The sequence below is a fragment of the Podarcis melisellensis genome (assembly GCF_964234715.1).
Source record: "Podarcis melisellensis genome assembly, chromosome: 2".
NCBI lineage: Eukaryota > Metazoa > Chordata > Lepidosauria > Squamata > Lacertidae > Podarcis > Podarcis melisellensis.
The window spans coordinates 41,554,192-41,577,579 of record NC_138529.1 but is presented as its reverse complement, the minus strand read 5'-3'; the positions used below and the strand labels follow the sequence as shown (position 1 = coordinate 41,577,579).

At 42.7% G+C, this 23,388-nt stretch overlaps 3 protein-coding genes across 8 annotated transcripts in view; 1 reads left to right on the top strand and 2 right to left on the bottom strand.

Annotated features, from left to right (window-relative positions):
• Nucleotides 1-1,151: 1,151 nt before the first annotated feature.
• On the bottom strand, nt 1,152-5,489 carry LOC309363702 (resistin-like). 3 transcript variants are annotated; one of them, XM_081900081.1, is made up of 5 exons: nt 5,345-5,377; nt 3,898-4,012; nt 3,233-3,372; nt 2,155-2,232; nt 1,152-1,350 (listed from the first exon to the last, which is right to left on the bottom strand). In XM_081900081.1, the coding sequence occupies exons 3-5, from the start codon at nt 3,354-3,356 to the stop codon at nt 1,214-1,216; spliced, it is 339 nt and encodes a 112-aa protein (XP_081756207.1). In that variant the 5' UTR covers nt 3,357-3,372; nt 3,898-4,012; nt 5,345-5,377; the 3' UTR covers nt 1,152-1,213. The 3 variants fall into 3 exon arrangements, with proteins under 3 accessions (XP_081756207.1, XP_081756208.1, XP_081756206.1); XM_081900082.1 differs by lacking the exon at nt 3,898-4,012 and having other exon boundaries at nt 5,345-5,489; XM_081900080.1 differs by lacking the exon at nt 3,898-4,012 and having other exon boundaries at nt 5,326-5,431.
• A 1,277-nt stretch (nt 5,490-6,766) lies between these two features.
• Nucleotides 6,767-13,419, bottom strand: LOC309363981 (resistin-like). Of its 2 annotated transcripts, none has more exons than XM_081900565.1 (4): nt 13,286-13,419; nt 9,180-9,319; nt 7,290-7,367; nt 6,767-6,966 (listed from the first exon to the last, which is right to left on the bottom strand). In XM_081900565.1, exons 1-4 carry the CDS (start codon nt 13,402-13,404, stop codon nt 6,830-6,832), a joined length of 474 nt encoding a protein of 157 aa, XP_081756691.1. In that variant the 5' UTR covers nt 13,405-13,419; the 3' UTR covers nt 6,767-6,829. The 2 variants fall into 2 exon arrangements, with proteins under 2 accessions (XP_081756691.1, XP_081756692.1); XM_081900566.1 differs by lacking the exon at nt 13,286-13,419 and adding an exon at nt 11,599-11,739.
• A 4,519-nt stretch (nt 13,420-17,938) lies between these two features.
• Nucleotides 17,939-23,388, top strand: part of STXBP2 (syntaxin binding protein 2) — a 36,657-nt gene continuing 31,207 nt past the window's right edge. Inside the window, exons 1-2 of one of the 3 annotated variants that reach the window (XM_081899446.1) lie at nt 18,006-18,090; nt 20,566-20,706. Coding sequence is in view for 2 of the 3 variants with exons in the window: in XM_081899445.1 (XP_081755571.1) it covers nt 18,242-18,491 (250 nt within the window). In the remaining variant the exon portion in view is untranslated. Of the gene's footprint in view, nt 18,091-18,226; nt 18,492-20,565; nt 20,707-23,388 lie in introns of those variants that run through there. The other 2 variants (XM_081899444.1, XM_081899445.1) reach the window with 2 other exon arrangements.

Genomic DNA, 23,388 nt, shown 5'->3' with positions numbered 1-23,388 from the left:
CAAGGTTTAATTGAACTAAAGTATTGTCCAAGCCAAGAAAATCTCGCAGACGGTTTTACAAAAGCTTTGAGTCCGCAATCTCATAAATGTTTCTGTTCAGGTTTAAATTTGTATTAAGGTTGGTACAGCTCAGTGTTACGAGCGAGAGGGGGTGTTGCTATCAAAGGGTTAAAAGAGTAGCAGAAACGCTCTAATCACTGAGCAGCTGGAGGTCATTAGGCTTCCAGGAACATGAGTCTGTATAAATAGTCCCCCTGTTTGTTTGTTCTTCCCCCTTCTCCCTTTTGGGTGTGTGTTTTGCTGAGATGTGTGGTTCGTCGCCAGGGTTGTTTTTTGGTGTTTTATAAATAAACCTTTTTTTTTATTTACAAACCGCATGCTCCAGGACTCCTTTTTGGGAAGATGCTGCCTCTCCTGCCCTTCTTAGCTGCTGCGCGAAATCCTCTGCCGTGGTGAGACTTTTAAAGAAGGAAGTGCACTGGGCATTTACATTAAACTAATTAAAGTTTAATGGGACACTTTCTCCCTTCCCATATATAGTATGTACTTTGGTATTAAAAAAGTAGAATTGTGTGATTCCACAATGCAAGTGTGATGCAGGAGGCACAAACAGAAGAGAGTCAAAGCCTCTTAGGAGTCTTGATGTCCTGAGCACAAGAGGACAAACAGCTGGTAGTTTAATTCACTATTAACAAAAACTAAAGCTCAGACCTCTCCGCATCCTCCAGCTGTGGCTAGTGCCTCGTGGAAGGCACAAAACCATATAAATAGTTCCCCCTTTCCCCTGGATGAAGCTCTGGCGCCACTACCTCTTCCAGCCACTACAGGGAGCCCTGCTAGTCCTTGACATTTGAGTGGCAGCACTGACCACACTGACTCCGCAATCTGCGGTGAAAAGGCAGATGGATGCTCACTGGTTACAGCACCTGCATTTTAAGCAGAAGGTCCCAGGTTCGATCTCAAGCACCCGCAGGAAGAGCTGGGCAAGACTTCCCTGCTTGAAACCCTGGAGAGCCACTGCCAGCCAATGTAGAGAAGCACGATGAACTCTTGGCAATTCTGTGTAAGGCAGCAGCTTCCTCTGTTCCCAGTTTCTCATCTCTGGGCAGCTGCCACTCCAGATACATTCAAAGAAAATACTTGAGCATGAGAAAATTAAACGTGCATGTTTATTGAGCATAGAAGCTGGAGTCAACAGGGAGCTGGGGAGATATCAGCCAACAATGGCCACTTTGCAGCAGCGGGCAGCAGTCCAGTCAATTCTGGCACACTGGCAGTGACAGGCAGTATCAGCACGGATATCCCAGGAACCACAAGCCATTCCACAGGCACATCCAGTGGCCAGGTACCCTGGGAGTGGAAGAGAGAAGTTAGAGAAACAGGCAGGGGAGCACTTTAATCCCCATGATGTGGAGGATATCCACCTGATCAGACACCATCACAGTTGAGGTGCAAGTGCTCAGTGTGGGATATTGCAGTCAAATATAACTATCAAGCTTAAGGGGTTAAGACCACAAAATTGAATTCCCAGACTCATCACACCTGCTCACCTCCGGTGAAGAAGAAAGTGAAGCTTCCTTTGTTTACTCTTTTCCACAATGTGAAGCCAACCAGGCAACATGTCTGGGCTTTTTCCCTGTATTTTTCTGTATTTTGTAACTTAAGAATTTTCTGCCTGTGCCTTTCCTGCTGCTGCATGAAATAGCTCCTGAATAAGACCTTTGAAGTTTGTAAGTAAAACATGTAAGTGGACTAAACAGGAAATTAGAAGGTCTCTATTCCTAACACTTCACTGTTGCTGCACATTTTGTGTCTTTTAAACTCTACTGGGGCTCTCTTACTGGAGCGTGTTTAGCCCCGCACTTTGGATCTAGGGATCGTTTATAAATTACCCCACATCTCTTATTAATTACCTCACATCTTTTATTAATTAACCCACATGGGTGATCTATATTTATCTCCCACCCAACATATGGCACTGTTGTGCTAATAATCCAGCTAAGCAACCCAACCAGCTTCCCCCAGCTATGAGCTTATATTTTATATCATATCTACAGAGTTCCATGGAAATGAGTTCTCTTCTTGCTCCCTTGGCCTCAGTCTTTCTGCTCTGGATTTTCTCCCTGTCTGTTCTCTCCTAGCAATATGTCTCACCTGAAGGGCAGGAGACATCAGCACCATGTGCAGAAGTGCTTGTGCAAGTCAGCTGAGCCTTGGCGAGGATTGAGGACACTGCAAGAAGAGACAGGAGGATCAGAGTTACACTGAATCAAATAGAAAACTTGGTTAATTGTGCAATTTAGACAGTTACAGGAAACAGAGGCTTCATTCTGAGGCTATGTACACACCATACATTTAATGCATATTTGCCCATAAAAGAATCCTTGGAACTGGGGTTTGTTAAGAGTGCTGGGAACTGTAGCTCTGTGAGATGTAAACTACAAGTCCCAGGATTCTTTGGGATGGGGAATGTGATTTAAATGTTTGGTATACGTGTATAGCACAAAAGGGAAATCTCACTCAAGCTTCTGTGAGTTATGCCTCTCCAGGCCACAAAAATCTCATTTTGCTGTGGAATTATCGCTGACAAAGAACTGACATTCTCCCTCTTTTTAAGTTCAGAGCAGAGCTTCTCTCAGAGTGCTGGTAGTTGCATAGGTGCTTTTCTCTCTGTCTGTGTGCCTCTGCAGTTCATGGGTGGTAAACTGGTTTACCTAGGAGAGTCACTGGAAAGTTGGGTGGAGGTGGATCCTTGCTTTTGCTCCCCTAGCTAAAGCTGCACTCCTAATGCAATTAACTTGGGAGTTGGAACCATTGGATTTACTTCTAAATAGAGAATTTACTTCCAAATCCTAATAGTTAGGATTGCACTGTGAGGTGCTGACTTTCCCAATTCAAAATGGGGTTGTTCTTTAAAATACAAAGCTGCAACCTTAACTCCATTCACCTTGGGAGTAAACACAACTGAATTCAATACAACTAACTTCTGAGTAGACATGTTTAGTCTTAACTGTAAGCTGCCCAATTAAAAATGGTGGTGTTCTAGTTCCTTCACAGAGCTACCATGTCTAGAGTGGTTTAACAATCAATCCCTCTTCCCAGCAACAGTTTGGTGAGCCAACAGCCCAGAGTTCCCATATCTTGGATGCAGACCTAGAAGAAACTGGGAATCATAGAATGACAATAGGGCCCAGAGTTTCCAGCATCATAAAGGGCACTCAGATCCAAATACCTTTGGAATCGACAGCTGCCTGGACCTTCTCATTAATCAGACTCTCGATAACACATGCCTGAGCACTTGCGTACTTTGCAGGAATCAATGCAGCAAAGAACAGGAATATGGCGAATTTCATCATGCTGTTGCAGAACGTCCTGCAGAGATTAAAAAATGCAGCCGCCTTGTCAGGAATCGCAGAATCCAGAGGGCAAGGATTACAAGTAGAAATAGAATCATAAGAAGACACAGGAGCAATATATTTGTTTGGACCAACTGAAGATCCCAGTTTGAGGCCATGAGGCCTTTTTTCATATTACAGAGGCCACAAGGGCAGAAGCCTCACAAGAAATATGAGGCCTCCAGGATTCTTGGTGCTTCCAGAGATTGGAGGGTAGGGGCACTGCTTGGCTGTCTGTCTTAGGACTTCCTGTGCCTGCCCTCTGTGCTTGGTGGGCTGCAATACAGGCTCTGTCAGCAAAGGGGCTGATACCCTGAACTGTCTGATGACTGAAAGGTAGGTTTCCTTTTAAAAAAGCTCAACATCTAGATTCATTGCATCGTAGAATTGTAGATTTGGGAGAGACCACCACAACAATCACCTATCTAGTCCAACCCCTGCAATGCTGGAATCTTTTGTTCAGTGTTGTATCTAGCCAGTGTGAGATGAGGTAGAAACTCACCTCCCCACCTTAAGATACCAGTTGGCAGTTTGGAGTGCTCTGTAATGTGCTGCTGCCTCTTGATGCAAAAGTGGCAAGGGTGCCTTACTTTTCTTCAGCTGCCTGGTACAACTTCCTGGAGAAGACAGGCGTAGTCACACTGTAATTCATGCACTAATAGCCTCCAGACTGCACCTACTGAAGCACACTCAATGTGAGACTGCTCCTAAATGGAGTCTGAAAACTTCCATTGGTCTGTATTGCTGCTGCTGGGTTGTTGTTTGTGGTTACCTTGATAGAGGCTATATATATAGAGGTGGTTTAGCTTCCAAGTTTCACACAACCCTTCCTCAAACACCCTGTCTCTGTCTGGGAGATATATATGTATATGGGGAAAGCAGAGGGGAAAGTGAGTGGGTGGGAAGATGGAAAGATGTTGCTGGTAGAGAACAAAGGAGGAATTCATGGTGAGCTCCAGCACTTCTTTTCTAGAAAAAGAGCACTGTGGATAATCATCATCATCATCATCATCATCATGATAATACTACTACTAATAATAATAGTAGAAACTGTGAGAATAATCATACCAGTGGAACATACCAGTGAATAAATCATACTGAACTCAATAAATAATAATATTAATATTAATATTTCTATGCCACCCATCTTAATGGGTTGCCCCATCTACTCTGGGTGGCTGCCAACAGAAAATTAAGAACACAATAAAACTTCAAACATTAAAAACTTCCCTCAGTTCTGAGTAAAAATGCTTAATATCGCCAGGTAAGGCAACTCAGTCTTTACCCAGTTACCTGGGAGTAAGCTCCATTGAAAACAGGACTTACTTCTGAGTAGACAATGTAAGGCTTCATTTACAATAAAGGAATAAACACTTCCTATGTTTCCTAAGAAGTGGCCGGCTGGTGAAGCATTGCAATTAAAGAATGTAGAGTGGATTGTTCATGTTTAGGAAGGGCCTCGTACGCCAGCTTCATCTGGTGCAGGTATCTTATTTTCCATATAAATAGGATTCTGTTTTTGCTCCTACACACACACACCACATTCAATTGTTCTCCAAAACATGGAGGGGAGGAAAAAGGAAAACCAGGACATTCTGTGATCAAATCAGAAATTGGGATCGCTTCTATAATTCTGGGACTGTCTCTGGAAAATTGGGACACTTGGAAGGTATGCAATTGGAATCTGCAGCAGAGTCAAAAGATACTTCATTGAGTGCTCTCAAAATGTGACCTCTATTCAATAGGAAATTCATTGATTGGGTCCACTAGAGAAAAGCTATTAATCAGTCATTTATGAGCACGAGTTAACAATATATATTATAAAGCATTAATGTTTGACAATCTTCTGTTGAGAGCCTTACTTAGCCTATGTACTCAGAAGATGCAAAATCCCACCTACCATACATAATACCTTGTCAAATACCCTTACCTTGTCAGAAAGCACATACCTTCAAAAACATGAATTTCTTTCTAGAAGTTTCATTCACTGAGCAAACTGCTCCCCTTTAAATACAGCTGAGCTGCAAAATCTCTAATCCAATTGGTTTACCTTTTCAAAACATTTTACACCCCTTGCCCCAGGTGCTGTCCAGAACACCACCTTGCACAATGTTCTCACAACGTTTCCTTGTTTAGCTCACAAAGCAAAGGTCAAAGAGACAGAGCATGCTTTTTGTCCAAAACTCTTGGTTGTGAAACTCTACCGCAATAAAGGAATGTGGCAACTAGCCATGGAATTAGGACATTCCAGGGGTTTCCCCCTGGACCTACCACTCTTGCGATCCTGCATAAAAATGAGAGCCTTGTTACTCAATACAAATTTGCAAACAATAGGAGCACAGTTCCTTTATGCAAGCTTCCAGGAAACCAGCTTTTGAAGAAAGTTCTTAGTGTTTACAAAGGTGTTTTACAGGAAGGTAGAGGCTGAACATGGGATACATGGAGGTATTTGAAAGGGTGGGAGGTGCATTGTGGTCATCTATGTATTTATATGTTCAACTTTTGGAGATTTTGCTCAACAACTTTACTGGATTTTCACTTTTTGAAATATGGCAACCCTAAACTAATCGAACAAAACTCAGCCCAGCTACAATAGCGAAAAACCAGTCAAATTGTCATGATTCTGCCAAGAGTACAATCAAATCAAATCAGTGACATTGAGAGGTATTGAGGACCGCTCCAGACCGGTGCAGATTTTTGTGGGTGTATTCTGCAACATGTCATTGACACAAAAATAGTGAATTAGTGGTGGATTTATACTGCTTATTTGTTCAGCAGTGCTTCCCCAATGTCATTCTTATGAAAGCTGAAGCTGCCGAAGAGACCAGAGACCATCTTGGCTGTCCCTTAATACAGACCCAGGTCACTGAGCCTGAACTTCCACAGCCACCAGGAACCACCATTGGCAGAATTCACAGCAACAGCAGCTGATATGTTCTATGCTTATGATATTATTTTATTATCTTGCTAATTATGCTGTCTTAAATATACATTTTATATTTGACTTCCTTTAGTAATGTTTTCTTTTGAAATGCTTAAGATTTTGTTTTAGCTGACTTTGCTGTGTTAAATGTGCATCCTTTCAGATAATAAGTCGTACCTTGGAATCTGAACGGAATCTGTTCCGGAAGTTTGTTTGACTTCCCAAATGTACAGAAACCAAGGCAGGGCTTCTGATTGGCTGCAGGAAGCTGCGGAAACCCAGCCAGATGGGCAGGGTATAAATATATTGTTATTGTTGTTGTTGTTGTATTTTCCTTTAAGACTCATGAACTTGTCACACCAGGAAGTAGAAGAAGATGGATTTCTGACATCTCTCAACAGTTGCCACTCCAGATACATTAAAAAAGACTAATCCAAAAGAATGTTCATAAAATCATAGAAGCAAGTTTATTGAGCATAGAAGCTGGAGTCAACAGGGAGCTGGGGAGATATCAGCCAACAATGGCCACTTTGCAGCACCGGGCAGAAGTCCAGTCAATGTTGGCACACTGGCAGTGACAGGCAGTATCACCACGAATATCCCAGGAACCACAAGCCATTCCACAGGCGCATCCAGTGGCCAGGTACCCTGGGAGTAGAAAAGAGAAGTTAGAGAAACAGGCAGGGGAGCACTTTTATCCCCATGATGTGGAGGATATCCACCTGATCAGACACCATCACAGCTGAGATGCAAGTCCTAGCCGCTGCTGTGTTAATGACACAATTTTAGACACCCATCCAGTTTCCCTCAGCCATGACCTTGGATTTTATACTCATGACCACACAAAGCAAGCAGAGATCCATGGAGATGTGTTTAGCTGCTACCCACAGAGTAAGTAATTTTCCTGTCCTCCATGTCCCTGCCTGTAATACCCTCCCAGTCTCTGCTCTTCTCCCAACAATAAGTCTTACCTGAAGGGCAGTAGGCATTAGCACCACTAGAAAATGCGGTTGTGCAAATCAGCCGTCTCTTTGCCAGAATTGAGTGCACTGTAAATAAAGACAGGAGGATTAGGGTTCTACTGCATGCCATCATTGCTCAAATAGAAAAGCTTTTTGTTCTTGCTGCTATTTAGACATGTACAAGCAACATAATATTCATTCTGATGCTGTATACACCCCATACATTTGAAGTACAGTGGTACCTCGGGTTACAGGCTCTTCAGGTTACAGACTCCGCTAACCCAGAAATATTACCTCGGGTTAAGAACTTTGCTTCAGGATGAGAACAGAAATCATGCTCTGGCGGCGCGGCGGCAGCGGGAGGCCCCATTAGCTAAAGTGGTACTTCAGGTTAAGAACAGTTTCAGGTTAAGAACAGACCTCCAGAACGAATTAAGTACGTAACCAGAGGTACCACTGTATATTCCTTGCCCTCCAAGAGAAGGCTTGTATGCTTGACCCCATAGCTAAAAAATCACCCTACTCCTTCAAAGATGCAAGATTGATTTCCATATTACATTTGTCACATGAATCTCTCTGAATTGCTTGTGCATGCTATATATCAGTAGCTCCTGAAGATGCAAAATCTTTCACACAATCGACAACTGTACAGTTCACATCTCTTAAGGAATTCTCAGGGCAAGAGAAAAGTTATGGCAGGCATCTCCTAGTCTGAAAACTTTTTTTTTAATCCTCTTGGTTCTTGGTTGCTCCTTGTTAACAAAATTACTAATCATTTTTGTGTCTGTCTACACAAAGACTGGGAGCAGAAATGAGTGTCTCCCCAGATTTCTCCATCTGAGCCAAAAGAAAACAAGGCTTAACATTAGCGTCGCCACTTTCTCTTCCCTTGATTTAAAGCAAATTAAAATTAAATTATGTGCCACTTCAGCTGTAAAGCAAACAATTAACATTTCTGTTTCCCCTACATCACCATTGTGTGTTTTGCAACTGCAAGAAAAACAACAACAATTTGCCAACCAATTTTCAAAATTAGTACAATATGTTCAGTTTTGCATTTTAAACTCACTTAAATCAGAGCATCAACTGTTATTTCTGTATTAGACTCTTAACTATGCATTACAGAAAATGCCAGCTATCCTAACATAAATTCTTTTCTTTTTTTAAATACTTTTTTATTGGAATATTTACAACATAACATAAACACCCCACCCCAATACACAATCCGCCCTCATTAAACGTGAACATAACATACAGTGAGCATAACAATACAAACAACAAAATAAAAGACTTTATCCTGTATTTAGCCTTATTATTTATTTCTAATAAACTGTTTCCTTTATGAATAATTATTAAGATTTTCCTAATTATAACTTAAATATCCACAAAGTCTCCTGCAGACATTAATCGAAACAAGTCCAGGTATGTATTTTAGGGCACTGTTTTGTGAAGTATTCTCTGCATTTTCCCCATGCTTTTTGAAACTCTTGTCTAGTGTGATCTCTAATTAGAGATCACAATTAGAGCTAACATAAATTCTTTAATGCAGCAGAATAACAAAAAACAACAACAGCTCTGAATTGCAGCATCTCCAGACACTTTCCAATGAGAAATCACATCTATGAATCAAACAAGAACCCCAGTTGAAGCAAACTTTACCAAACTGGAGTGAATTTAATCTAGGAAAAATGGAAGGATTTTTCTGGTATGGGTAATGGGTTTACGGTTCATGCCCCTTTTTACCTTACAGTGGGTAAAACTTAGGTGATGCAATAATCTCCAAATGAAGCATTCAACGTTATTATTAGAAACAGACAATCCTGGAAGAACCTGGGAATCTTAGAATGACAACAGGGAACAGATCTTCAAGCATCATAAAGGGGCCTTGGATCCAAATACCTTTGGAATCAATTGCTGCCTGGATCTTCCCATTAATCAGAGTATCGATAACACATGACTGAGGACTTGCATATTTTGCAGGAAACACCACAGCAAAGATCAGGAATATGGTGAATTTCATCATGCTGGTGAATAATTTCCTGTACAGATTAAAAAAAAAATCCAGCTATTGCATACTCTGCCATGCCACGAATGGCAAAATTTGGAGGAAAAGCATGAGGAAGTAGAATCATAGAGTTGGAAGAGACCCTGAGGATCATCTAGTCCAGCCCCTGCAATACAAGAATATGCAGTCATCCCATATGGGGATCAAACCTGCAACCTTGGGATTATCAGCATCACAGTCTAACCAGAAAGTAAGAGTTGAGGCATAAGAAGACGTAATGGTAAAGGGACTCCTGACCGTTAGGTCCAGTTGTGGACGACTCTGGGGTTGCAATGCTCATCTTGCTTTACTGGCCAAGGGAGCCGGCGTACAGCTTCCGGGTCATATGGCCAGCATGACTAAGCCGCTTCTGGTGAACCAGAGGAGTGCACGGAAACACCGTTTACCTTCCCGCCGGAGCGGTACCTATTTATCTACTTGCACTCTAACGTGCTTTCGAACTGCTAGGTTGGTAGGAGCAGGGACCGAGCAACAGGAGCTCATCCCGTCGCGGGGATTCGAACCGCCCACATTCTGATCGGCAAACCCTAGGCTCTGTGGTTTAACCCACAGCGCCACCCATGTAGGAACAATGTATTTATTGGAACCAACTGAAGATACCAGTATGTGGTCATGAGGCCTATTACTTTTTGTATTACAGAGGCCACGTGGGTGCTGCAATGTTCCCCATAAAGGAAATGTAAGGCCCCCAGGATTCTTGGTGCCACTGCAGAGAGAATTCCCACTCTTCCCTTTTTCACCTCTGCTTCCAGTCAAGGGAGGGTGGGAGGCACTGCTGTCTGATTTAGGACTTCCTGTGCCTGTTCTCTGTCCTTGGTAGGCTGCAATACTGACCCTGACATTTTCCAGTGCTGGTGCTAAGCTCGCTGAGGCTGAGCACTGTCAGAGAATCTGCTTGGGGATTTTTTTTAGGTGTGTTTCTTTTCATGCAGGACACACAGTGTCAGCAAACCTGCACCAATGACACGGTCACTAGAAGACATCTAAGATTATAAGTCATCATCACTATTTCATTTATGCCATAAGTCTCTCCAAGTCACTTGAACAAGACTAAGCTTCTTTTTGAAATGTTGCACTGGGGAGAGGTGGAGAATTGCACAAATCTGACCCATGGCTGAAAACCTGAACTACCTGGTGGCTGTAAGCAACTGAGCGGAACTTCATTCAGATAAGACAGAAGTACTGTTGGTCATGGATGGGTATATAGCTAATGTGGTACTGAGAGTTACTAAGAGACCTCTATTGTCCTCACAGAGCTACAATGACTAGGATTGCCTGCAAAGATGGGTTGATTCTTACACCACTCTAGGAACTGTGGCCCTGGGAGGGAAATAGGGATATCCTAACAACTCTCAGCACCCTTAACTACAACTCCCATAATTGTTTGGAGGAACCAGTAACTGTTTAAAGGCATATCATCGTGCTTTAAATATATGGTATAAATGTGGCCTGAACCTCCCAACCAATACTACAGATAGCATATGCTGATACATCTGGGGCAAACTACATGTTACATGTCAATGTGTGAAAGACAGGATCAAGGTTTTCATTTTCTATATACAGAAAAATATAGGGCTTTCAGCGCACAATCTCCATGCCGAAGGGCATATGAAACTCCCCCCCCCCGGCTGTTTTAACTCTCATTTCTATCCCAGTGGAATTCCAGAAGTATATTGCCCAGGATAAATGGGCATCTGGGATCAGGAAGGGAGAAAGGAAGATGGAGGGCATTTTGCGTGTTATGTGTAGTTTGTCCTTCAGAAAAATAAAAACACCTTGGAGAAGGAGGGAATCAATTAACTTCCAGAAGGTGGTGATCAATCCCATGGTATAGCTTAATTATTATCTATAATCACCACCAGGTTGGTGTGTGTTTTTTTTTAAAAAAAGTTAATTGAAACTAAGGTCCTTGAAGTGCAATTAAGATGACATTCCTAACCCAACTCAATTTGAATCTGCCGCAGAGTCAAAAGAAACCGCTATGAATACCAATACAGATACTTCCCTCAGCCTTCTCAAAACATTGTCTCTACTGAGGGTTTAATTGGTAATTAATTAATGAATGAATTAATTAAGTCTATTAGAGATAAGCTATTAATCAGATCATTTATGAGCAAGAATTATCAATATATATCTTAAGACATTAATGTACAGCATCAATCTGTTGATAGCCTTACTTGGAATATGAATCCAGAAGATATAAAAGCCTGCCTACTGTTATTTTTCACCATTACTTTGTCAAAAGCCACGTACCTTCAAAAGCACAATTTTCTTTCCAGAAGTTTCATTCACCGACCAAACTACCCCCGCTTTAAGTACAGTTTTGCAAACACGCCCACCTGACTGGTTTCACCTTTCAAAACATTTTACTCCTCTGCCCCAAAGGTGCACATATACAACCTGTCCACAATAGGGACACCCCCTAGAACACCCCGTTGTACAATGTTATCACAATATTTCCTGGTTAGCGTTAGGGGTTGGGGCATCCTTACTGCTGAAAGCTTTTAGTGATATAAAGCTACTTCAAACATTTTTTATGCAAAACAGCCAAGACTGTGCAAACAGCTTCCACTTCTCAGCTGTCCATTTACAGTGGTGTTTTACAATAGGGTGGAGGCTGAACACCAGACACATTGAAGTGTACCTGTAGATATTTGAAAAGCGTGGCATGTGCACTATGGTGTATTTATTTATCATAAATATCCTGGAGACATACAAAGGAAAACAGTGAGAATTAAACCATACAATAAAACCGTTTTTATAGTCAATGAAATCAACCCATCAATAGATCAAATCCAACCCTAAGATAGACACAAATTAAATATCTGAACAACCATTCCAACAACACTAAGCCCAGCTACAAAGATAAAAACCAGTCAGATGGTCGTGTTTCTGGCAAGAGTAATAAAATCAGTGACATTTAGATATATTGGGAGTCCCTACAGACTGGTGGGAGTCTTTTTACAGGTGTATTTTGTAGCACATCATTGACAAAATATTATTGTCTTACTGGTGGATTTATACTGGATTGTCCATGCTTCATTCCACTTTATTAGTTGTGCAAAACTTCCCAGTGTTATTGCATTATTGCCGCCTCGAGAGGCAACTACACAGCACAGAATAAGCAGGGCTGACGGCTCCCCAGCTGCACCCTGGGACCTGAGCCATGTGCAGAAGGGAGTTCTGGCTAGGACGGAGTGTCCACCTCTGATTGCACACCCTTCCCTTTAAAACTTTACTGCTACCAGGTGAAAGGATTTAATTTCCTACAAGGCTACCTTCCACCACACAGCCTAAAACCATCCCTGGGTCTCCCCCAAGGACCTCCAAGGTGGTGTGGAACTGGACTTTTAGATGTGGGTGCTGAATCAATGGAGACCCCCAAATTTTAAGATTAAAGGTTTAAAGTTTACTAAAAAGAATTTTTTTAAATAATTGTTATGAAGAAGGTTAAACATAGGAATGGTCAACAGCATACACAGCTTTCCTCCCATGGCAGCAAAAGGTACAGTCAAATAAACACAGTTCACTTTCCACCTCTCTACAGTGGTACCTCAAGTTACATACGCTTCAGGTTACAGACTCCGCTGACCCAGAAATAGTGCTTCAGGTTAAGAACTTTGCTTCAGGATGAGAACAGAAATTGTACTCTGGTGGCGTGGCAGCAGCAGGAGGCTCCGTTAGCTAAAATGGTGCTTCAGGTTAAGAGCAGTTTCAGGTTAAGAACAGACCTCTGGAATGAATTAAGTACTTAACCCGAGGTACCACTGTAGTTGCAAACAAATATGTAGCTTAGCAGAGAATGATACTCTTAATTTCAGGGTCATAGGGTTGAGCCCGAAGTTGGGCAAGTGGAATGCAAAATCAGGGATCATAGCTCTCTGAGAGTTAAGTTCTCACCTTCAGGATTTTGTGCCAGCAAGGTAACAGTGTCTCTCACCTGTTCTTTTGGTCTGTGGTCCAGCAAAGTGCAGGGTTGATCTTTGGGATCCCTGAGGAGCAAAGAGGAGGTCCTGTTGGAGCTGTGAGCTGACTAACCATTGAAAAATAAAGTTTCATGCTAACTAATAGGGCTTCCTGAGAGAGTGAATAATGTAATGCCTAAATTTTTTGAACTATTGTCATTCCTGGTAGCTTACCATTGTGTTTACTGAAATAGATTTGAAGTATTGGGGGGGCGGACATGCTTAATTATGGGAAGGCCACATCTTTCTCTCTGTAGTTCCTGAATAATAGGTGTACCACAAAAAAGATTTCATTGTCTATGTGGCGTCTGGTTCCTGCTTACGAGAGGGTGCTAATTAATGTTTGCTGGTGAACACAAAGATTAGATATAATGATATTTTTGCAACTCTTAGGAGCAGGATGTTTATACTAAGGTCTAGTGACTTTCTGTGTGATCTACTATAATGTGTTTTTCTTGCGGATGCCATTGAAGATGGTCCAAAGGCTGCACTAGTGTACAATGTGTCTACTGAATTGGTAAGTGAGGCAGCCTGGTGGAATCATGTGTCACCAGTCCTGAAAGCACTGAATTGGCTGCCAGGGAGATAACAAACCTAATTCAAGATATTCCCACCAGCACATAAAGCCCGAAATGGCTTGGGACCCAAATACCTAAAATTGTGCCTTCTGAACATCAAGCACCTCCAGACTCTGATCTGAGTTGGCACTGACTTGTGGCACATAACAGGGCCTTTGCAATCAATGGTTGTTCCCCGTTTGTGGAATGCCATATGCCTCCATCATTCTTTCAGGAGTTCACATTTCGTGTCCGCAGAATACTTTTCCTTGCGACCCTCAGATCATTAAGCAAAATAATGTTTTTAGAATGTTTTTAACTGAAACTGCTTTTAGAATATTTTAGCTATTTTAGAATACTTTTTAAAAATGTGGATGTGTTTGGGCTGTTTGGGCTGTAAAGGCAAGATATAAATTCAACAAATAAATGTAAGCTGTAAAAGGCACTCTATGCTGTTGAGGATACCTGTGTTTTGAAAATGATGGATCAAGAGCACCCCCTAGCTACAAAAGCACAGGATGCTAGAGCCCTCCAGCCTTCTTCCCAAAGCTGAGTGGGCTTTAGGAAGGTGGCAGGCAGGTTCTTGGACCCCGTCAGAACACTGTGCCTCCCTAAGCTGGGCAGAAGCTTCCTGGGATTTGGGAAGGAGGCACCAGTTTTCCTATAATTTGATATTGCTGGATAGTTTTGATGAACTGCAAAAGCATTTTTAGTTTGCTTTCTCTTGCCACCCTGGAACTTTTCTTTATTAGTGCCACTTTATTTTGTACGATTCCTTGCAAATGAAGGAAAACAACTTTTCTGTTTGTATATGTTGATACTATAATTTTGGTTACTGGGGACAAACAGGATTGTACAAAAACAAGATTGGGTGCAGGCCTGGCCAGAACATAGACATCCTGACTGTGACAAAGGTGACCTGTGTGATTGCTTGCTTGCTTGCTTGCTTGCTTGCTTAACAGCTGTTGGGAACTTCAAGGTCCCTGCTCTCCCTTCTTATGGTCTTTGTATTGGACCTGGAGACTCCAACAGAGAGCATTCCATGTCAAGAAGGAGGGCAAGTGGGCACTTTATCAAATGACAGGGCAGGAGTTACACGGAGCAGGGCCTTTTCACTGGTGGTGCCCATTGTATGCCTTGCTCTTCCAATATCTCTTTTGGCCTGTATTTTGGAGCTTTATCATTTAGGAAGACTTTGGAAAAACTGGTTGACAAGTCTTATCAGTTGTTGACGTATGAGCGGATTTTATTTGTTGCTATTCTGTGCTTCTGGTGCACCAGGGTTTACACCAACGTAATAGGATGCTATTGGCCAGGATGCTAGAAGGGATACAATTTACGAGCTTTCTCTATTAACTGCACAGCAGGGAATGTTCAGTCAACAGTGCAAAGGCTGAGCTGAAGCATTACCTGCTGGTTACCTGCTTTCAGCAATAGGGGTCGCTGTTTGGTAGTACCCAATTGGTTAGCTGTCAGATTCTAGAGCTCCCTGTTGGTGGCTCTTAGGTAATTCACAAAATAGAGTCCATTCATAAAACACAGTGTTCATTCATAAAGCAGTAACATAAATCTCCATTGCTAATTATTGGGTGTATATTTCAGCAGTTGAACGTACAAGTTTATGGCCATGCTGTAGTGTAGTGCTTATGCGACTGTAAATAAAAGGTGGCTGGGCTCATTGTCTTGGGATTCGGGGGGGAAGAGTTTACAAAACTGATTTCCAATAAGTGCCCTCCCTTTATTTCCATAACAAGTCCTTGAGTCTGTACTCTGAATGGTAACACCAGGGACCTAGAAGATGCAGGGCTTGTCAGTCCAACCCTTGCACAGTCACATCAGGGCTGACCTTAAGGCAATTGGGGCCCCGTGGGCCACTCCTAAGGGGGCCCCTGCACCAGTGCAATCTAGATGGATTTTATTTATATCTATAAGATTTTGCAGACTTTGGCTGTGAACTGGGGTCCTACAAAAGAAAAAAAATCAAGTTGTGCCCCACTGCTTCAAATTGGACCCCACTAGCTAGCCCTCAGTCTAATCGTTGCTGGGCTCGAGTTGTCCTGCCCTCACATGAAGTCTTGGGTTTGCAATTTTGGGAGAGGGGAGACTGCTGCATTGGGGAGTGGGCAGGCGGGCGAGGCCCCCTAGATTTAGAGGCCCTAGGCTTCAGCCTACTTAACCTATACATAAATCCGGCACTGGATTTGGCACAGTGAAGAGTATTCTCAGCCCTCTTGCTATTTCAACAGCTACATTCAAAGTAAGCTGCCTTTCCATTAAGGGTTTCCCTTGAAGTTTGGAAGGTTTCCAGAACAACTGGTCTTTAATCATTTCTTCATTTATGTTGCCAAAAACACAAGTGGCACTCAATGCACATAATGCAGTTGCATATTGATCTAGTCTCCTGGTAACTGAACCCTCAAAGGGAATATATATATTGTTCAGCAATCACATTTATAGGGGAATTAAAGTGCTCATCCTGAAGTACTTCATATGGATTTGCATCCTGTGCCACAGCAGGAAGGGAGGATAGATTAATACAGTATAGACCTTCTGGGCCCAAGCAGTGAAGTAAAGTCTTCAGTTTGGCATTTATCTGAATGGTAAGGAGATAACAGTAATTGCAAAAGTGGGTCTTGCACTGTTTTCAGGAATGTGGAGGTTCCCAAGGGTGGGCAGGAAGAAAAGTGGTGAAAGTATGTGATTTTGTTGGTGGAGTGGCAGGAGAAGCTGAAGCAAAATCAAGGAAATGCAAAGGCTCAAGAACTGAAATACGGAAGAAGAAGCAGCTGCTGCTGCTGCTACAAAGAGCAGGAGATCCCTCTTGAGGCCTTGCACTGTCATGAACTGGGAGCAGCTGCAGAAAACGACTCAAGGGCTCAGAAGTTTAAGCAGAAAATGCAGGTGGGAAGCTTAATAATAATAATAATAATAATAATAATAATTTTATTATTTATACCCCGCCCATCTGGCTGGGCTTCCCCAGCCACTCTGGGCGGCTCCCAGCAGAACACTAAAAACAGAATAAAACTTCAAACATTAAAAACTTCCCTAAACAGGGCTGCCTTCAGATGTCTGAAGCTTGTTTCCTGTGGGTTTTTAAAAGTCCTATCCCCCCCCCATTTACCTCTTTATCTAGGAAAAAGATATTCAAAAGATTCTTATGGAGATATTAATAACAAGTCACAAGTTATTCAAGTCACAATCTCAGTATATATATTTTCTCTGCCTCCTTCCTCTCCCTCCTCCTATTTCCCCCAACTACTGAGTCCTCCCCAGGACAATTTTATTAAACACAGACATATACTTAGTAGAAAACAGTCCTTATTGCACTATATTCCGGCCAGGGGCTGCCACCTTCAGTTTTTCAAAATATGCTTTTTACTTCTCTCAGCCTCAAGGTTCCACCAAACCTTGCTGATACATCCCTCTTGTTTCTCTGAAGTTTCCTTTTGGTCCCAATCCTGTCAGCTGTGTTTACTTTTACTGGGCCAATAATGTCAAAATAAAACGTGCCTTTGCTCCATTTCAGGACCTGTGAAACCACCAGATGAACTGATTCTTGTTCTTTTTTCTTTTTTCACGCTTTTCCTGATTCTTTTTTCACGCTTTTCCTGACCCATAACAAGGGGGGGCATATCATCAGATTTGTATTGATTTAGGAGGAGCAGCTCCCCCTCCGTTCTGCTTGGCTATGCCCATGACGGGGCTTACCCGGACCCCCAATATTTTATTCATAGTATTGACACCCCTGGACACGTGTCCGCCGCGAGCTGGAAGATGCACCCCGCCCTGCCACGCGTCCTGCCTGGCGCCGCCCCGCAGGCCGCTGCGCGAAGTGCATCTGTCTGTGGAGCCATCCTGTTCCGGCATCGGGTTTGTAGCCCGATCCCGTGCACGGAGTTGGGCGGCACTTCACCTGCAAGGGGCCGGCCGTCCTGTCAGAGCAGGAAGACCAAGACAGGCAGCCTTACCCCCCAGGACAGGGCTGAACCAGCCTGCGTGGTGCGCAGGTGCGCTCGGACAGCCCCTCCGCGCGGAAGCGGAGCACCCCGCCCTGCACGCCCGAGGTGCGCCTCCTGCAGGCCGGCTCACAAAAGGGGCGAGTCCCCAGGTCGGCTCCGCCCGCCTGCAGACGCGGAAGTGTTGGCCTCTGGGACAGCAGGAGCCGAAGCGGGACGCGGGAGTCATGGCGCCGGCGGGACTGAAGGCGATAGTGGGCGAGAGTGAGTGGGGACAGGCGGCGGGAGGAGGGCGCTCGCCCGACAGGGGGCACGACACGCGTGTCCCACACCCTGTGTGTATCCAGATATATTTGCGTGCGCGCGCGTGTGAGGGAGCGCGCAGTTCTTGGCTTTCACGGGGTGGGTGGGGAGGATGAAAGGGTGTCGTTTCCTCCCTGTCACACAGCCTTTCGCGCAATCGCGGAGAGCGACTCTGCCCCGTCAAGATGGGGGATGCTGCTGGCCCCCCTCTTTCCCTCACCCCCCCCCCCATATTTCATATTGTGTCTTCCGGGGGAGGGTCCCCATACGAGATCTCTGCGCTTTTTGGCGTAGTCACAGGTGCCTCGATGATAGCACCACGCCCTGGCGAGGGCAGGCCACCGACTCTCTTCTCTTAGAACGTGAGAATTGGGCTTTAAAACTCCGGTTGGTGTTTCGTAGGCAGTGCCGTCTGAAGTATTCGTATTCTTCCCCTGCACACTAAAGCATGAGACTCATTAATCTCAGGGGGTCAAGGATTGGAGCACCACGTTGGCCAAAAATATTCCTGCATTGCAGGGGGTTGGACTAGATGACCCTGGGAGATCCCTCCCAACTCTGATTCTGTCCATTTATTCTGAATTAAGTGATCAGGCATTGCTAATGTAATCTTTAACTGTGGTCACTGAACCCTCCTCTCTAAGAGATTCCTCCTTATCTTTTAAAGAGTTTCAGCACTAAACTGTTCTTAGGATGCACCCCCACCTCCGCCACCCTTACACAAGTTAAACATTATGTCTTATCATTTAAAAGCATTTCTTTCTGTCTGGTTTTTAGTGCCTATTCGGAATATGTAATCGTGCTCCATCTTGATGATGATGATCTTTTAAATATCTGAAAACTGCCAAAATGTGTCCTCTCTGTTCAGTTTATCTTTTTTCCTGTACTAAATATACTTGAGGTTTTTTGCCCTGGTATCCTTTGTTTTGCTTTCTCTTCACAGTTGTTTGCTAAATCTTTCACAATTTGGCAGCATCCTTCCCTGAATTGTAGCAACTTCAGAGTGGCACAGTATACTCACAGTCTGCTTGAAGTTATCAGTTTACTCTGTTTACATTGAGATGCTTGATGGTATAACAGAAACTGGGACAGGTTGTAAAAACAACATCATCATAGATCGAACCCAAAGTTTCTGTCAACAGTAGGGATTGGCCAGGGTGCTTGTTATTCCTCATTTGTATGATAATTCCCCTCAATTAAAAGTAGTTTGAACAGTCAAGGATGGTTTTACTTCTAGGTTACAGTCCTACTATGCACAATTATCCTTGAGCTTATTCCTGAGTAAACATCCTAAGAGTGGGCTATAAGTTTCTTGCTTTCTTGTTTGGCAGCAGGTTAAGACCAGATTTAATCAAGGCAGGTGATACAGAACCAGTTAGCTTGTAATGCTAATTTTATGTAAATGTGCTGAAATAAGGTAAAGTACAGTGGTACCTCAGGTTACATACGTTTCAGGTTACATACGCTTCAGGTTACAGACTTCGCTAACCCAGAAATAGTGCTTCAGGTTAAGAACTTTGCTTCAGGTTGAGAACAAAAATCGTGCCCCGGTGGCGCAGCGGCAGCAGGAGGCCCCATTAGCTAAAGTGGTACTTCAGGTTAAGAACAGTTTCAGGTTAAGAACGGACTTCCGGAACCTATTAAGTACTTAACCTAAGGTACCACTGTAAACTGTTGCCTCTATTAGTCAACTGTTGTGTGAGAGAAGATGAAAGATTGCTCTAATAACTCTTGTACTTTCTTTTGATGCTTGTTACACAAAGTGGCTGCATTTTATGGATGTTACCTCTGGATACTAATCCCTGCCTGCTTGCAGTGGCGAGGGGCAAAGGTGTGGAGAGGGCTGGAAAAGAGATAGGGTGGATCAGTTCCTGCATTGTTCAGTGAGACTTCTGAGATCTAAACATTCTGCACTTCTGATGGCTTGTATTGTTGTTTTTAAAGGAGTGTATGCAGGTGTTCGAAACACTTGTTTATAAGCTCTGAAGACACAGGTGGTTCAGTGGGAGGCATGAGGGGAGTGATAGCAAATTATTTGAATTCTGGACCCATCCCATCCCATTCTGCCTACTGGGGTGGACAGGAAACAGGACCCATCCCATCCCATTCTGCCTACTGGGGTGGACAGGAAACAGGATCAAACCAAATAAATCCAAAGATAATGGTGTGGAGCTAAAATATTACTATTTTTTTTTCCTAGTAATTTATATACTGCTTCTTAAGCATTGCCCAATGAGGTTTTCTTAGTGGGGCACAGCAAGAGAGAGAATCAGGTAGACTTCCATTGTAGTGCTGCAAGCAACCAAATGCACAAAACTAATGACTTTATGCAAGAAAGCTTGTGCCTGCGAGCACCCCAAAATGGTGTTTAATTAAAGCATTGTATTAGTAATTGGCTAATCTTGAAACTGTTGCACACTCTGCTAATATTTACAGGTGCTTTGACTGTCATCACTGGGTTGTTCCATGCGTGATGCAGCAAATGAGTGTTGCTTCATAGAAATGTGACAGGGAAAAGATAATCTGTAGGATGTTACTACTGTTTTAGAATCCCTGCCCTTCAAATTCTAGTTACAGGTAGGTAGCCGTCTTGGTCTGCCTTAGTCGAAACAAACAAACAAAGAAACAAAATTCCTTCCAGTAGCACCTTAGAGACCAACTACGTTTGTTATTGGTGTGAGCTTTCATGTACATGCACACGTCTTCAAATTCTGACAGCTTCCCCTGCTCCCTGTATGTAGCAACTAGGCCATTGAATTCCCAATGGATGAATGAAGACGGACTGAATTAAAACCCTCCCTTAAGGAAACATCAGGAGATTTCCTAATTCACCTACAAGTAGTAGCATGAAGCAATCTTAATTAGAAGTTTGTCTTACAAAATCCTATTGTTAGTGATAGCGCCATGAAAGATACATAACTGTTGTTGCTATTAACAACTAGGGACCTGAGGTTAAAAAATGAGTCCTTTGGAGAGGTAGGGCTTTAACTGAACCTTCCCAGAGCAAATTCCAGTGCTTCAAGTGCAATGTGAGCAAGGCATGTATTTAGGTTTGTTTTCATTCCTACTGGATATGTGAACAGACCTAATACATTTATTCTGCGGAGAGAGAAGATGATGGAGGTGGTTTATGAGCATTATGAGACCTTGACCTTTTCTTCCTGTTTGAATTCACTGACAAAGGTTTCATTCTGACACTTATTAAATCTACTAAAGTCTAGCAACTATGATAAATACCAGAATCACAGTGCTCTGCACATTTGACATAAAAAACTGCCGAGAGCCAAACCTTGTGGATTTGCATACTGTATAGCCTTCATTCTTCATGGCTTATGTTCAGTGATAACTACTGGAAGAAAACGAACATTTCAAATTATTAAGGCTTTCAATCAGTTGAAGAACTTTTGTTTGTATCATAGACATGACTTTTAAAATTACTTAATGTCACATGTTTAGAAATGCACATCTTCCCTTTGCACTTTTTTGCTGTAGAAAGTGATGTGCATTTAATAAAACATACAGTGGTGCCTCGCAAGACGAAATTAATTCGTTCTGCGAGTTGTTTTTGTCTTGCGAAGCAAGCCCATAGGGAAAATCGTCTTGCGAAGCAACGCAAAAACCGAAAAACCCTTTCGTCTTGCGCGTTTTTCGTCTTGCGAGGCATTCGTCTTGCGAGGTACCACTGTACTTGTTGTTTGAAGTGTGAATTGGTTCTGAGTAAAGGGGAAGCCTTTACTGCTAAGAACAGTCATTATCTAGACTGCTTACACTTGCCGTTAAAGATAATAATTTTGTAAGTCTTGCTTCTTCCTTTGCTGAAATGCCAAGTCAATCACTGAGAATTTGCAGGTGGGCTGTTATTTTGAGACACCAGTTCCATTTGCAAAAGAATAACAGGTATGTGATATGGAGTCCGCAGAATAGTTCTCATCCACTTGCTTCCGGTGAGAGTTTGGTGCAATAACCACTAAATCAAGTTTCAATCTTTCTCAAAGGATTTGATGATAGCTTTTAGTCTCCAGTATCTAAAGAACGAGAACTGTTGTTCTTCTACTCCATACAACACAGTATAAGTAGCTGAGTAGGGACAGAATGTGGAGCTTACTGTCTGCTGAGTTCAACAGCATAACCGTGTGCCATTGTTTAACTCTGTTAGTTTGATCAGCTCTTCTGTAGATTTTGATTTATTTTTTTTAAGTTTGCAGTATTACAAATTCCAAAAGAGTGGCTGATTCTAGAACTTCTCCATTAAACATAGACTTAACATCTGGAAGAGGAATGAGATCACACCTAATAGGCTGGTATTAGCTCAGTTGGTAGAGCATGAGACTCTTAATCCCAGGGTTGTGGGTTCAAGCCCCACCTTGGGCAAAAAATTCCTGCATTGCAGGCGGTTGGACTAAATGACCCATGTGGTCTCTTCCAACTTCACAATTACCTGATACATGATTCTGTCACCTTTGTGTGTTCTACTGTGAAGGTCTGAAAGGCCATTCTGTACATCTAGAGCAGTGATTCCAAAACTTTTTTGGGCCACTGCCTCCTTGGTTCCATAAACTGATTCCCAGTGAGTGCCCCCTACCCTACCATATTAAAAGCATTATTCAGAATAGCAGTTTGCACAACACACTAAGGAAGATAATAACACAATAAAATTCAAAAAGTAACAATTCATTGCACATTTATTAAAAATCCAGTTTGAGCTATTTAGTTTAATTAATTTAGCAGAATTCATGAATTTCCTTTTCAAAGTCTGATAGTCATTTAACAAGAGTCTTAAGAGGTACCACATATAGTAACTACTTCACTGTTCAGTAACTCATCAGTGCAATGGATGGGCTTGATGAAGTGATACCAGTTTCCAAATGTGTGGTTTAAAGTCACTTAACAGGAATCTGTGCTTAGTAATCTGGAGTTGATTCTTTTGCTTGGTGACAAGTTGTATGGCCACACTAAAACCATGTTCCTCCAAATATAATGTTGCAAATGCAACAGTAGTTTCTTAACTACTGTTCATAGTGCAGAATCCTTCGGTAACCAAAACTCTTTGTACAACTTCTTAAACTTTGACTTCAGCTTAGAGTCATTTCGTAGCTTGGTTAGTTCTTCCTCCATTACCCCAACTTCCATTTTCCCCAGAAAATGGATTTATCACCCAATCTGGAATTACCACCAAAAGAACATCCCCAAATCACTCAAACATATATGCAGTATATCCAGGCGGTAAAATAACCTTGCAGATCATCATTTCTTATCCCA

Bases quoted from the DNA above. Each gene is read 5' to 3' on its own strand.
- LOC309363702 (XM_081900080.1), bottom strand. The intron at 2,233-3,232 runs GTATTTGGATCT...CTCTTCTTGCAG, and splicing joins GGCAGCTGTCGATTCCAAAG to TGTCCTCAATCCTCGCCAAG. The intron at 1,351-2,154 runs GTGAGACATATT...TTCCACTCCCAG, and splicing joins TGATGTCTCCTGCCCTTCAG to GGTACCTGGCCACTGGATGT.
- LOC309363981 (XM_081900565.1), bottom strand. From the start codon at position 13,404: ATGAAACTTTATTTTTCAATGGTTAGTCAGCTCACAGCTCCAACAGGA. The intron at 9,320-13,285 runs GTGAGAGACACT...TAATCTGTACAG, and splicing joins ACCACAGACCAAAAGAACAG to GAAATTATTCACCAGCATGA. The intron at 7,368-9,179 runs GTATTTGGATCC...CTTTATTTACAG, and splicing joins GGCAGCAATTGATTCCAAAG to TGCACTCAATTCTGGCAAAG.